At 28.4% G+C, this 15022-nt stretch overlaps 4 protein-coding genes across 4 annotated transcripts; 3 read left to right on the top strand and 1 right to left on the bottom strand.

The window, feature by feature from the left end:
• Positions 1 to 1800: 1800 nt before the first annotated feature.
• Positions 1801 to 3579, top strand: PGO_134060 (hypothetical protein; the record flags this gene model as incomplete). Its single annotated transcript, XM_028689922.1, has 4 exons — positions 1801 to 2056; positions 2318 to 2486; positions 2687 to 2798; positions 3526 to 3579. 4 exons carry the CDS (start codon positions 1801 to 1803, stop codon positions 3577 to 3579), a joined length of 591 nt encoding a protein of 196 aa, XP_028545723.1.
• A 438-nt stretch (positions 3580 to 4017) lies between these two features.
• Positions 4018 to 7410, bottom strand: PGO_134050 (DNA repair helicase; the record flags this gene model as incomplete). Its single annotated transcript, XM_028689921.1, has 1 exon — positions 4018 to 7410. The coding sequence occupies one exon, from the start codon at positions 7408 to 7410 to the stop codon at positions 4018 to 4020; it is 3393 nt and encodes a 1130-aa protein (XP_028545722.1).
• Positions 7411 to 9826: 2416 nt separating this feature from the next.
• PGO_134040 (conserved Plasmodium protein, unknown function) lies at positions 9827 to 10345 on the top strand (the record flags this gene model as incomplete). Its single annotated transcript, XM_028689920.1, has 1 exon — positions 9827 to 10345. One exon carries the CDS (start codon positions 9827 to 9829, stop codon positions 10343 to 10345), a length of 519 nt encoding a protein of 172 aa, XP_028545721.1.
• Positions 10346 to 13206: 2861 nt separating this feature from the next.
• Positions 13207 to 14237, top strand: PGO_134030 (40S ribosomal protein S8e; the record flags this gene model as incomplete). The annotated part of the gene is made up of 2 exons (XM_028689919.1): positions 13207 to 13541; positions 13901 to 14237. The coding sequence occupies 2 exons, from the start codon at positions 13207 to 13209 to the stop codon at positions 14235 to 14237; spliced, it is 672 nt and encodes a 223-aa protein (XP_028545720.1).
• Between the last annotated feature and the right edge of the window lie 785 nt (positions 14238 to 15022).

Genomic DNA, 15022 nt, shown 5'->3' with positions numbered 1-15022 from the left:
ATTGGGGACCACTCTTAGAGAAATGTTATATAAATTGTTCTTTTGAAAATATTTATAATTGTAAAAAACCCTACCAAAATCAAAGCTTATGCTTACCTGGCTTGAATTTAAGAAAGTACATTTTTTGCAAGGTAATGAAAATATATATCAACCTACTGGACGAAAATTCAGTTCCTTACATGCATCAAATACAAAAATTGAATGTGAGACATAAAATTGTGTAAAATGAAGTTGTAAACGTTTTTGAAAAGGTATTTGGAGGAAAAATCACTTAATCTCGTATCAAATGGATATACAAACCTATTCTCTGCTTTTTTTAATAATCATCGCCCGCCTTCTTCCTTATGTTCGCCATGTTATGTTATGTTATGTCATGTATTTTTTTTTTTTTTTTTTTTTTTTTTTTTTCTTAACGCTAAACGATTGCAAATGCGATATATTTTTGCAAATTGAGGCTTTTCTCCAACAACCTGCCCCTCTCATGTAACTTTTGTGAGGCTATTTTTGAAAAAAAAAAAAAAAAAAAACGAATTTGCAAGGAAATAAAATGAAGAAGAGACATTATATTCACTAAAATTTCCCATGTTGTTATTTTCTGATTATTGCTATTTTTTAAAACTTCTTACTTGAAAATATATCATTCGTTGTTGCACCTGTCTTGTCCAATTTTGCATGCACTTGTAGAAGCCAATATCTCGTTTCTGTATTTTGACCACTATTGTTTTTATACATCGAGGTAACATGAAAATTTACCTCAAAATTGGGTCAAAATTGGGTCAAAATTAGGTCAAAATTTCGTCAAAATTTCGTCAAAATTTCGTCATAGCTGGGTTAAAGTTTTGTCAGAATTGCCTAAAAAAGGTGCATATGTACTAAGCTACGAACCGAATGAAGTAATCTAAAAAATTTAGCAAAAACATCTACATCCATCCTTCCCCGTGAACTAAAACCTGCGTTGATGCATAAAAAAAAAAATCCCTTTCCATTACATGCATTTTCTTTGTGTGTAGAATTGAAGAACAAATCATAAAAAAGGGAATGGTCCATTATTTTTAAGTGTGTACGAATGTGTTCATGTACTCATCACATCACTCAAGGAAAAAAAAGAAAAAGAAAAAAAAAGAAAAGAAAATGGAATTGAATGTAATGGAAAGAAAAAGAAAAGAAAATAGAAGAAAGTAAAAAACTACATTCTTCATTTTTGATGTAGTCAATGCGTTGTCCCATTTTCCAACTTGTCTAATTGTTTATTTGTGTTCTTATGTCCTTGTCCTCTTACCCATTTGTCCATCTATTCACTCATTTCATTCTCTTTTTTTCTTTTTACTTTTTTTGGATTTTCATTTGATAATTTCTGCATGCAAATGAGATAAATGTGATTTGTGCTGAAAATTTTTTCTCCTTACAAATCATCAAGCTGTGGTTTTTTTTTTTTCTTTTTTTGTGTGTCTGGGGATATCCCAATTTGTTCTTTAATTCGTGCTAACATATGTGCTTTAAAAAGTAGAGAAAAAAGAAAACAAATTGTAAATTTATGATTCCCAGAAATTTTTTTTTTTTCTTTCTGTACTTTTTATTTCGCTTTTAGCATTCTGTCTATTATGCCGATTTACAACTTTTTCAATTTGCAATTTTGCAGTTTTGTCGTTTTTAATTTTTTTTTTTTTTTTTTTTTTGGACTATGCATCCATTAATGAGTTGTCATGTACGTAAGGAAATTATTTTTTTTAGAAAAATCCTAAAGCAGGTTTGTAGAAATTTTACCCATTTCTCATTTCCTTTGTCGCGAAAAGTAAATTAATGGATACAAGAGGCGAAGAAAGTTTTGGTTCACCCGAAATTTTTACATTCTTGGAAAGTTTAGACAACAGGGGGGAAATAAAAGATCCAAAAAATGCAAATAATTTGGAAAGTTTAATCAATCTTGGAAATGTTAGCAATTTTGAGAGTTCTATCGATATAGGGAAGATAGATAATCTGGAAACAAATACCGATTTTAACTTGAGGGAAGAGGAGGAAAAAAAATTCAAATTAAAATATCAAGCAAACAGAGAAGGTAAAATGTGAAAAAAAAAAAAAAAAAAAAAAAAATTCAGATTGGAGTCTCTCCCTTTTTTTTTTTTTTTTTTTTTTTATTCATAATCATTAAAAAACTTTTTGTATGCCATACTTGCAGATTTCGTAAAAAGAAAACTGCATTCCATTCTACTTCGTTCATTTATTTCTCTAGTTATGTTGTTATTTAATTTTGTTTTTTTTACTTTCCACAATTTTTCTCATTTTTTGGCCGCTTTTCCCCACTTTTCCCTCTTTACAGACATCCTAAAAAGAATTATAAAAAGCTTAAGAGAAGACTCATCCAACAGCGAGACAAATTCCACTCTACAAAATCACATATATGAGAAGAAGAAGCACCAAGTTAAATCCATTATTACTGTCGACAACTCCAATGTGGAAATTTTAAAAAATATGAGCACAACATATGGGTACGGGCATATGAGTGAGTGTAGACACAAACACGTGGAAAAATGGGGTTATACACACATTTATACTTGTAGTTATATGCCTATGTATGAACATATTTGCAAATATATGCACTCCTAGGTACATCCAAACAAACGAAAAGCACGATAAATAGTTTTTTTTTTTTTTTTTTTTTTTTTTTTCCTTTTTTCATGCACACTAGCCTTTTAAAGATATTTCTTATAACGTTCTTCGGCGCCCTTCTGTTTTTTGCCTCAATAATTTTAATAAAATATGTGTACAAAAAATGCAAGGCGCATATGGAAAATAGGATGGTAATTAATCTACAAACTGTGATCGAGTTTCCCCTCCTTACACACTTATATATATGTATATATGTGTATACATATGCGCACATTTCTTTCTACATCCACATTCTCTTATGTGTGCTCATGCCCTCCATATCACTTTTCCATCTCGCAGAACAATTACGGCAGTATGGGAAAAACTGTATCATACCTTCCTTATCCTGTCATCATGTCATCAGAATAAAATAAATAAATTCCCTGTCACCAACAATACCTACAAGCAATATGCCATATATACGTACATATACCTTTAAACAGATAACTCATAAATTTTTGTTAAGAGAAAAAAAATGCATCTCTCGGCTTGGATGACATTTTTATACATTCCCCTTGGGAAGCACCTTTGTTAAGATGTTTAACGCTCGTATATGTATATATACATATGCAAGCATTTATATGTAGTCACATAATTTCTTTTATTTGGTTTATTATTTTACTTTAAATTAAATTTCATTATTTTTATTTTTTTGTAATCCATTTTTTACATATTAGGGAAAAATCACCATATGGACGAAACATATTACGAAAAAAAAAAAAAAGAAAAGAAAAGAAAACTAGACTTTTCCAAACCGTTCATACTTTTACACTATTAAAATAAATATTTAAAAAAAATATATATTTAGGTTAATATCACTATAGGTAAAATTTTCCTTTAGGTACACAGAAAAAAAAAAAAAGGAATTCATATAAAAAGACAGTATATATATCAGTAGGGTTAAAAAAAGCTGCATACGAATGGCTTCACTAACTAAAAAACTCTCTACTGGTTATACAGTTCATCCTGATAATAACGACGCAATAAGATCTGAAAAAATATGAGAACACACCTGTTCTTATGCCATGTGAAAGGTTCTCTTTAATATTCATGCTTTTCCATACCAATAAGGCCTTCAAAAGCAACACAGGTGACATGAACATACACATACGCATATTTCTTTCGTTAAAGGGAAAAGCCACTATTTTGTTATAACACGTTTACGTGAATGAATAATTTGAAAAAAAAAAAAAATTAAATAAATAAAAGAACGATAAAAATAATAAAAGAATACATATGATATATATTTGACTCCACCTCTCATTTCAACACAGCTACACATCAACAAGTATCTTCAAAAAGAAATTAAAAATTTTCTCCAGTCTACTTTTTAAACCCTCAAATATTCTTCTCCTTCCAAAGAATAACCCTCTAAATTATTTCAATTTTTTCCATCCTATAATTGTACACATATTTTCCTATCTCGTCAAAATCAGTTGTCATCTGCTTAAACTTCTTCTGAAGAATAAAAAAACACTTTTCCTTTTCTTGAACTGGGAAAAAGTTATTGATCAGGTTAATCAACATTCTCCACACAACTTTTAACTCTTGATTTGTCATTATTTCATTAAAAAATTGAATATCTTTTAAGGTGTTCATTATCCCTTTTGATGAGTCTTCTTTTCCAGAATTGTTTTCCTTATCTAGTTCATTATTTGCACATTTTGTCCCATTTCCTGTTTCCTTCTTTTTGTGCGAAAAATTCTGAACAATCAACTCCAATGTTTTGTTAATCAACAACTCGTATTTATTTTCGTCATTCTTCTTTTTCGTATCCTTGATGAATTCAAAAAGTTTGTCATAAATATCTTTGGATAAAACTTCTCGAAAGGATGATATCAGAGATTTTGCGTTATCCAACTTTGCACTGCTCAACTTCGCTCCACTCATCTTATCACCCCCACTATTACCATCCGCACTATCACGACCTCCAATATTACCATCAGCACTATCATCACCACCAACCTTGTTGCTGTTTTTAAAAATGCTCATCTCCTTATTATCATCGATGAGTATGCTTTTCTCCTGATTTTTCCCTTTGGTAATGTTCTGTATCATGCTAAGAATTTTTGGTTGGTTTTTCATCTTCTTGATCGGGTTAAAAACAAACTTATTTTTCTCCATGTTGTGTTTGTACCTGTTTCCCTTGTTATTGCTGCTCCTGATGTAGCAGTCTTGGAAATTTTTTCCGATTTTTTGAATATGACTATTTTCACTCCCTTCAGCACTGTTATTGTCACTGGTGCTGTTTCCACCCAAATGCCCCTTGTCATTTCCTTCAGCATTTGCATCTAAATTATGCTGTTGTATCCCTTTGAATAATTCAAAAAACTTATCTATGTCACTTTGTATCTGTTCTATATCTCTGTATATGCGAAAATGTGTTCTCACCCATTTGGAGATTTCCTTAATCCTTTGATTGTTAGAAAATCTGGAATCTAAAAAGAAAATAGATCCATAATCATTTTTATGTCGAATAACTCTTCCAATAGACTGGTTGATCGATCTCATGGCTTCTTCATTATACCATTTGTTTCCTTTCGAAACGTTTGACAAAGAAGAACCAGAATTATGTTGAGTAGTGCCTCCTCCATTTCCCCCATTCTTGTTATCGTTACTATTCGATTCGTAACTAAAATTGTCTAAAAATTCTTTTTTAAAAATAATTTTACTATCATATACATTTCCATATGGTAAACCACAAATTATAACCCCTCTACAACAATCATCTTTAAAATCTATACCTTCTGATATTTTTCCTCTACATACTCCCATGAGAATAGCTCCTTTTTTTTTCTTCTTAATAATATTTTCATACTGATCTAGTATATCTTTTAACTCAGCAGCTTTATTTGGTTCTACAAATATCGTTTTATATGAATTTATTTTTTCAAATATTTTAAATTTTTTCCAAGCATTGACAGTTTCAGTCATAGAACTATAGGAAGAAAAAAAAATTAAAACTCCATATGGAATACATGTAATAATATCGAAAATACAATTCCCCAATGCTTTGATATAATTGTCATTACTTCTATTTTCATAGGTAGACAGAAGAATTTGATTATTATAATGCGTCATACATCCTACAAATAATTGATGAGATTTAATCACATGATCATTTTCTAATATATGTTTAAAGGAAAAATAATTTCCACTCAGTTGTTTAGAAAAGGGTTCAATTGGTGATAAGGTCCCAGATGTTACAATAACTGAATTAACTTTTTCTTTTATAATTCCACATAAACTTGCTGTGGCAGAGAAACATAAAAGGCATATATTTTTACTCATAGTGTAATTATACTTATCATACACAATTTTTGTTTTGTTTTTAGAAAATGTTTTCATATTATCATAAACTTTATTTGGATCTGCACATTCAGAATATGCCACTTTTTCTTCATTAATATATAACTGAAAATATTCAATACAGTTGTTTACTGTGTCACTGAAAAGAATACTAAATGCTTTTCTAACATTATCAATAGTAGCAATGTACCTATTGATGTTTTTTACATCCATTTGAGATATCTTAAAATCATTGATATATTTGTTTAACAATTCTACCATGGATGTTAGAAGTGTGTGAAAATTTTCAAAATTGTCTTTAGTTATGTTTATATTATTTTTTTCAAAAATTTCAAAAATTTCTTTTCCTTCATAAGTTTTATGTTTTTCTTTAATTTTATTTCTTTCATTTTTTTCCAACCTTTCATTATCTAACCAAGTAATTAACGCTGTGATACTTCTATTCAATATGAACAATTCATCTACATTTATTTTGTCTTTTGTTTCTTTATCAACATCATTTACTTTTTCTAAAACGGTTAAAGTAGCTTTTATTCCTTCCAAAAAAAGGTTCAAATCGGAGTCTCTTAATTTAAATGACATTGCTTCTTCTGCCACATTTTCTATATTGTGCCCTTCATCAATTATTATGATACTATTTTCTAAATTTAATTTTAGAATTTTTCTTGTACTTTCTTCAAAAAGATAGTTATAAGGCAGAAGAATTACATGACATTCATTTTGAATCTCTCTAGTAGCATAAAAAGGACAAAAATGAATATTCTGACCTACAGAATTCCCTTTTCCTATTTCGCTCAGTGTTTCCACATCCATAGGTGTTGTAAATAAATGTTTTAATTTATAAATATATTTCAACCCATTGTGATACATACACTCGCCCATTTTCCGTGTTCTCTTACACATATTATTTAACATTGTGCCCTTATAATTGTAATTAATATTGTGAACGCATAGTTGATCTCTTGAACCCAAAATAGTTGTTAATAATTTATACTTTTCATTATTTCTAATAAAGTATACATTTTTCAGCTCTTTTATAACTTGTTTCAATTGACTGTGCGTTCTAGATGCATAAATTATTTTCGGAAAATCGCTGGGAGGTACAATTTTTTTTGGACTGCTACTACTATTTTCATTTTCTTTAAAATCGAATGTTATATTTTTCTTATTTTCTGTTATATTTATGTTCTCTGAAAAAGCTCCCTTCTTTTCCAACACATCAACTAAGTAACTTATACTTGCACAAAGTAAACATAGTGTTTTTCCTGTCCCAGTTGGTGATTCTAAAATAGCATTTTCCTTTTTTTTCAGGGCATTCAAAACACTCAACATGTAATTATACTGACAATCGTATAACTCATATGGAAAATACACTTCTACATCATTAATCGTGTATCGATGGTTCACATCTTCCTTTTTCACTACTTTGTACTTTTTATGAATTTTTCCCTCCATGATGTTTTTCACACGTACCTCCTACACATACAAGAGGTAGATATTCATGTGTGTTTTTGTGGAAGTAAGCACACTTTGGCATGTATGTCTACGGACACATGGATCTATGCTATTCTTTTCTTTCTTTCGATTATTTCCTTACAATTCGTTCTATATCCCCATACAAATATACATATAGGCATAAAAAAATATGGACCTCCTCTCCTCCCTTCACTTCAGAGCGAAGGAATAAGCAAAAATGTAGCGAGAGTAGGTACACGGCGTTGGGGAACGCATGCTCCTGCTTATTCGATGCTGTCACATGGGGAATGTTTCTTTAAAACTATCATGAGTATGTCTCAAGTTCGGTGTATTCTGAAAGTTTTCCAAATTTCCAAATCGAATATCACTTCGATGCTATTCAAAACAGTTTTAGAATTCACTTAAAAACATATTAAAAAATTTTGTCTTTATAATTGCACAGAGATGTCTTAAAAAAAAAAAAAAAAAAAAAAAAAAAAAAAAAAAAAAATTAAATAAAACAAAATAAAACAAAATAAAATTCGAATTCTCTGTCTCAATCTCCAAAAATTTATGCACTTGTTATACATCTTATACTTCCTTTGCGTCTTATGCTTTTTTTTTTTTTTTTTCTTTTTTTTCGTGGCACCTTTTCTCTCCACTTTCCCAAAAGTTTAAACAAAAAAGATATCACACGTGATAGTTAACTTGGTAAACTTTTTTTTCTTTAATTTTTTCTATGCATAAAAAAAATAAAACTATTTTGGTTTATTTTTATTTTTTTTTTAAAATCAATGTATGAGTAAGTTTCATTTTTTCTTTCCTCTATATCACTCATTCCACTTTTAAAGTTAAGAGGAAGATTCAATGTCTACTTTCGTGTCTGCTGTAGGGCTGGAATTGTATGATTATCTTATGTAGGAACGCATTTATATTTACTTTTTTGGAAAAATTTCCCTATTACAAGTAATTAAAATATGAGAAAAAAAATTTATTCAAAGAAACCCTCCTCGTTCATGCAATAAAAATTTTTAATAGAAAACGATGGAAAAGCACAAATTGAAGAACAAATTCAGTACAAAGGTTTGACGTCTAAAAATGGCATGATTTTAAAATTATTAATTTTTTTATTTTATTTATTTATTTTTTTTAATATTGTCTACTAGTCATGTACAATAATGTTGCAAAATAAAAATGTAGATCTTTTTAAAGAACACAAATTTTTGCATCTCACGTGTGACAACTTTTTATTCTCATATGAAAATGTCAAAACGGTTGGTGGAAAAAAAAAAAAAAAATGTTTTTATATTTTAAAAGCTAGTGCATAGCTTACTATGGAACATTAAAATGGAGAAATTTCTCCTGGTAATTTTCCACGCTTCTTCAAAAAATACTATAGCAATTGTACAAGGCGGTAAAAATGTATACATGTATACATGCATGAAATGTTACAGCAACATTTGTTTCCGTTGGAATATATAGGAACGTACAATAGTCCACTAATCAGTTCGTCATAAAACTGCTTCCTAAAGTGCAGGGTGAAAAATGTTCACATGTGTATCACCCATAGAGGCGTCGAGATTGTTTGAAAATAAAGAGTACTTACAAAAAAAAAAAAATTACTCATATCTGTGTGTATCAATATAATATTATTTTTACATAATCTAAAAAGTTAAAAATGGTATGAGATCATCATTTGGAGGTGAAACAATGTGCTTTATTTAAAGTGGAAAATAGCACATCACAAATATAACACACGCCTTTTTTTATGACGAAAAAAAATAAAAAATCTATGTATATAATTTTTGCTCTCCTCGCCCCCTAAGTGGGGATTTGAATTTTATGCACCAAAATGAAATCCTTAAAAAAATATTAGGAAATAGGAAAGAAAAACACATTTTTCAAAAATCTAATTTTATTTGAGTCAATAGAATGTATCGAATAAATGGCAACTTTTATTTTTTCAGTGCATGCTTTGTATAAGCGCATGTACATGCGTTTTTTTTTTTTTTTTTTTTTTTTTTACATACATGTAACATATACATACAAGCATATGTATGTATATATATATATATATATATATATATGCACTTTTTTTCTGTTGTTATAATAATACATGCACTTTATTTCAACTTTTCAAATGGAATTTTTTTTTTAAGTTTCTGATCACCCCCCTTGTAGATTAGTTTTTTACTTTTTTTTTTCGCTCTAATAAGCGCGCTTGCATATCGTCGAAGTAGATAGAGCAACACGAAAAATGGATAGGAATCTGCTTAATTTTTAAGGCTATAATGAAAAGGAAAATTTTATTTTTTTTTTTAGCTATACACGAAAAAGAAGAAAAAAGAAAAATATATCCACAACACTATTTCAACTGTAGGATAAAATGAACGACGAAGATAAACAAGAATCTAACATGAACAATGACGAAAGAGATATTTCATTTAACAAAGATACAGAAGAGGTTAAAATTAATAACCATAGAGATGTAACTATGGATGAAAACACACGAGTGTTAAGTAACATTAATATCTTCCCATATGATAACGAATTACAGAACGAAGTAAACAAAATGATTCAAAGGAACAATGTTTACTTTAAAATGAAAAACCAGGAAAATTCTTCAAAAACGGTGAAGAAAAAAAATATGAAAAGTAAAAAAAAGAAACTTCACGAAAGCGCAGCATTGAGGAAATTGATAAAAGCGGGAAAAGACTTGGAGAATAATATGCTCGACGAAATTAGCCAAAGGAGAAAAAAAAATAAAATAAAAAGGGAACAGAAAAAGGCTAAAAAGTTAGAAGGGGAATTAAAGGTCGGAAATATGACTGTCATTAAGGATATATCAAAAATGAGGAAATGTGACAAAAAGGCGAAAAACAAAATATACAAGTTATCATCCGATGTTATACACAAAATTATGAAAAAAAAATAAATGAAAATTGCGAAAAAAGAATGACAATTATTTCTTTCTTTTTCTCGCAGCATTTCGATACCACCAAACAGCTCGTTCACAATGTTTTGCTTATTTTCATGCAAAGGTATTTGCTCACTTATTTGTTTGTTTGTTTTTTTTTTTTTTTTTTTTGTGTAAAAAAATTCTCAGGTCTCCGCTTAAATAAACCTACATAATCTCATATGCTCAACGTGTTCAAACAACTTCTACATGAAACAAATGTATTTAGCATATGTACGAATCAACACCCCCTTTATTTTTATGGTTAAAAAAATGTGTGCATGGAAGTATATAGTGTTAAGTTTGCATTTACCTTTGGGATGCTTCAAAATTTTATGTTATTTTTAACCTTTTTTTTTTTTTTTTTCTATAACTACCATATATTTATTTAATATTAAAAAAAAAAAATCCTATTCGTAAAACAACACCTTAGTTCTTAATTCCTCATTCGAGACATAAAAGAACAAATTATATATGGTACAAAATCGTATGTATGGGAAATCTTAATGGTAATGTATGCATATATATATACATGTACAATTTAGTGCCCATCCACATGTACATGATTCATAGTAAAATGCTAAGTTGTGTGAACGGAGCAGCAAATGTGAATTCCAAATGGTTGAACTTTGTCATACTTATTCACTTTAAACTTATCATATGAATATAAAAACAAGGTCCATGTTAAACTTTTCTTACTTTTTATAGTTATTATCTTTTTTTTATTTTACGGGATATACTACCTTTTTTCTTCTTTATAAAACTGGTCACCACCCACCCTACTTTCGTAACATATATATATTTATTAAAACACAGGATATACTGAATATGTACATATGTAAATGTTAAATAAAAAGGGAAAGAAAAAAAAAGTGCTACGGAAAATTCATTAGAAAGAAGAAGGGGGGAGAGTTAAGCATACATTTTTGTTATAACATACATAATAATAGAAAAAAAAAAAAAAAATAACAAGAAAAAAGAAACACACCATTCTCATTGCGTCGCCTCCTCTTCATTATTATTTTCATTCCTCTTTAAAATACGAAGCAGTAAAATTTAATATATTCAAATATCTACAACACTTACATATACATATACGTGAAATCCATCATATATATGTGTATGCCACGTATATATATAATGTGATTATTATTTTTTTTTTTTTTTTTTTCAAATGGTATTTTAAAAAAAGTGCAGCATGAGGTATAACTCATAAATGAGCTTTTGTGTGAAAAGGTGCTGAATTGCTTTTGTGCACAAATCTAATCTTCTCTTTTTTATATATGACCCCTTAAAATTACAGCTGGGAGCCCCACCACTTCGAGATGAAGGCACTGAAGAAAAATATTAGCCGAAATGTTTTTTTTTTTTTTTTTTTTTTTTTTTTTTCAACGTAAACCAAATTATATTTACTTATTAGTAGTGTAAATTTGAAAAGAGTATAAAAAGCTTTTTTTTCAGGTTACATCATATATACATAAAAAAACGCAATGACGACTTAAGGGGGAGAAGAATTTATCAAAAAGGAAAAAAAAGCAGTAGTGCATTGTCATTATTGATGATCTTCTAAATTGCATTACGCATACCCAACTTTTTATCACTTATTATTGTATGACATCACCCTTACCATAAATGACCATTTACTTCGTAAGGCCAAAAATATTTACTAGTCATATATACATTTTTCCAAATCTCGCAACCCCATATGTAATAATATAAATAATAATATATATATGTTTTTTTTGTATACACCATTTTTCTTCTTCCCTGTTTCCATAAAAATATGCCCGACATTTTTCATACGTGTATCTAATAAATATGCGACGCCAGTTGAAAGAGCTAGCAAAAATATATACACGCATATAATATATATATATATATATATATATAAAATAGTGTTTAATTTTTTTCATTTAAAAAAAAAAAAAAAGAATAAGAAAAAAAAAAATTTACAACATATTTGTAAATTATTTCAGCATCTCTGTTATTTATAAAAAAACATGAATTCATTTCATTTTACAAATTAAAAGAATTTTACAAGAGGCATATTCTTCACTCGTACAAACAGAATTTTAAAATTACACTGTTCAACAGTTTAAAAGGTAATGCCATAGAATAAGTGGAGAGTCAAATATAAATACTAAGTGCGAGTTGTAAAATCTTTATGTTTACGTAGAAACTTACGTAACGAAAGCTTAATGGTGTAATAATGAGAGAATAATTTGTATACATATATATATGTACATATACCACATTGTGCTTTCATAACTGTGTGAAAGCCGTCGACGCACATGATATTATACTATACTTATATTTACATATGCTCGTGCATGTCATACATTCGTGTCAAGGAAGTAACTTCCCACTTAAAATCGTTAACCTTTCATTTGCATGAGGAAGGGTTACACCTTCCAGTGAAGTATTAAATAGCCGTTTGGTATATCCCATATGTATACATATATATATATATATATATTTTTATTTCCATGTGAATTTCTTGCCCCTAGATACGTAACCTTAATTTGTTTTTACGCGTGTGAATCTTTTGCATAATTAGATAAAAATATACTATAAATTAAAATTTATGAGCTTATATGTATATGTGTATAAACACATCTGTGCGAATGAGCCTTTTTTTATGAGTATTTTCTTTCTTTACATTATTGATATTTTAAAAGTAAAATAATTTTGCTTATATATATTTTGCCTGAGAAAGAGAAAATATGAAATTTTACCACTTTTCATCAAAAGGGAAGGAAATATCACACGTTATATATTTTTCTTAATTATTTAGACGAAAATACACTTTTATTTTTTTCACCTTCTTCTTCCCTTCATAGATGGGTATTAGCAGAGACGGAAGGCACAAGCTTCGCCTAACTGGTGGAAAAAAAAAAATTCACAAGAAGAAGAGAAAATATGAATTAGGAAGACCTCCATCGAATACCAAATTGGGTAGTAAACAAGTTCATGTTGTTAGAGGAAGAGGAAGAAATTACAAATATCGTGCAATTAAGCTAGATTCAGGCAGTTTTTCCTGGCCAGCATTTGGAGTATCAAAAATCACAAGAATTATTGATGTTGTTTATAATGCATCAAATAATGAGCTTGTTAGAACGAAAACGTTAGTTAAAAATTGCATTGTTTTGATTGACTCTCACCCATTCACAACATGGTAAGTAGTTAACCAACTGAATTGTGAAAAATGTGAAAACGAAAAAGAAAAAAATAAAAAAAAATTTTAATGCACAATATAAATAGAGGACATTAAAACTGTTAAATATTGACCTTTTTGCAAACTGATCATAAAAGTTGTTTTTTCTTTGATGATGACAAGAATATATATTTTTTAAATTTCCGAAAATAAATTTGAGGAAATTATATATTCATATTATAGCTGGAATTACCGACTGAAAAAAGAAAAAAACAAAAAAAACAAAAAAAATAAAAAAAATAAAAAAAAATGTATAAATAATAGCAACAAACATATACAAGTGTTACATTTGTGCATATTTGATTCCTATCCCATTGTAGGTATGAAAACACATTTGGTGTAACCCTTGGAAAGAAGAAAAAGGCAAAGTCTGAAGAAGATAATAAAGATGAAAACAAAGCTGAAGCTGAAGAAAATGAAGAAAATAATGAAGGAAAAGATGAAAAATTAAAGTCAAAGTCTTCTTATTCAGTAATTAAGAAAATAGGCAAATCCAAACAAATTGACCCAGTATTACTTGAACAGTTTAAACAAGGAAGAGTTCTAGCATGCATTAGCAGCAGACCAGGGCAATGCGGAAAGGCTGATGGTTATATCATTGAGGGTGATGAATTGTTATTTTACAAGCGTAAAATGGACAAGAAAAAGAGGAATTAACAGAAACAATTTTTTATTTTTATTTCATTTAAAATATTATTTTTCGCACGAAAGGAATAGACAAATTGGGAAAAAATGTAAAGATAAATACATTCTTTTTTTTTTTTTTTTTTTTTTTTTTCTTTACACAATCATCACGCACAGTATTATACATATAAGCATATAGTTTATGCATATATACATATGTGCAAAATCTATTTTACAACCTCTTTTCATTTTTATCAACCAACAAATGATAAATAAATGCATTCCCATACAATGTTGTTAAGCTCTTTAATATATCACCAAAATTATAACTCATTTAAATCCAAAAAAAATTCCACAGTTAATTTTCAAAATTGTGTAAAATTTTTACGCAGATAGTCCAAAACGTTTCCCGAAACGGGGAAAAAACGAATAAACACACACTTGTATTGTTTATATTTATATATACATATTTGTCAACAGGATGTAATAATATCCATAAAAAAAAAAAAGAATTTATCGAAAAAATCAAGGTTAATTTAAAAGGGGTTAATAAAAAAAAAAAAAAAAAAAAGCAATCATGGTAAATGAACACTGAACTTAAAAGGATGTGTAAGTATTCCGCAGTATTTATACGTATTTATTACCCCTATGAATTTCTTCATTATATGGTTACGGATTATTTTACTTGCAGTTATTCGCCTACTTTCCCTCATAGCCTTTGAGTATAGGTTGAGAAATTAAAATACTAAAGTTAAAGCAGCGTTTTTTATGTGCTCTATATATACACTTTTTTTTTTTTTTTTTTTTTTTTTTTTTGG

This window comes from Plasmodium gonderi, assembly GCF_002157705.1.
Source record: "Plasmodium gonderi DNA, contig: Chr13, whole genome shotgun sequence".
Lineage (NCBI taxonomy): Eukaryota > Apicomplexa > Aconoidasida > Haemosporida > Plasmodiidae > Plasmodium > Plasmodium gonderi.
Note: the sequence above shows the minus strand (reverse complement) of the source record. Positions and strands in the feature narration are given on the sequence as shown.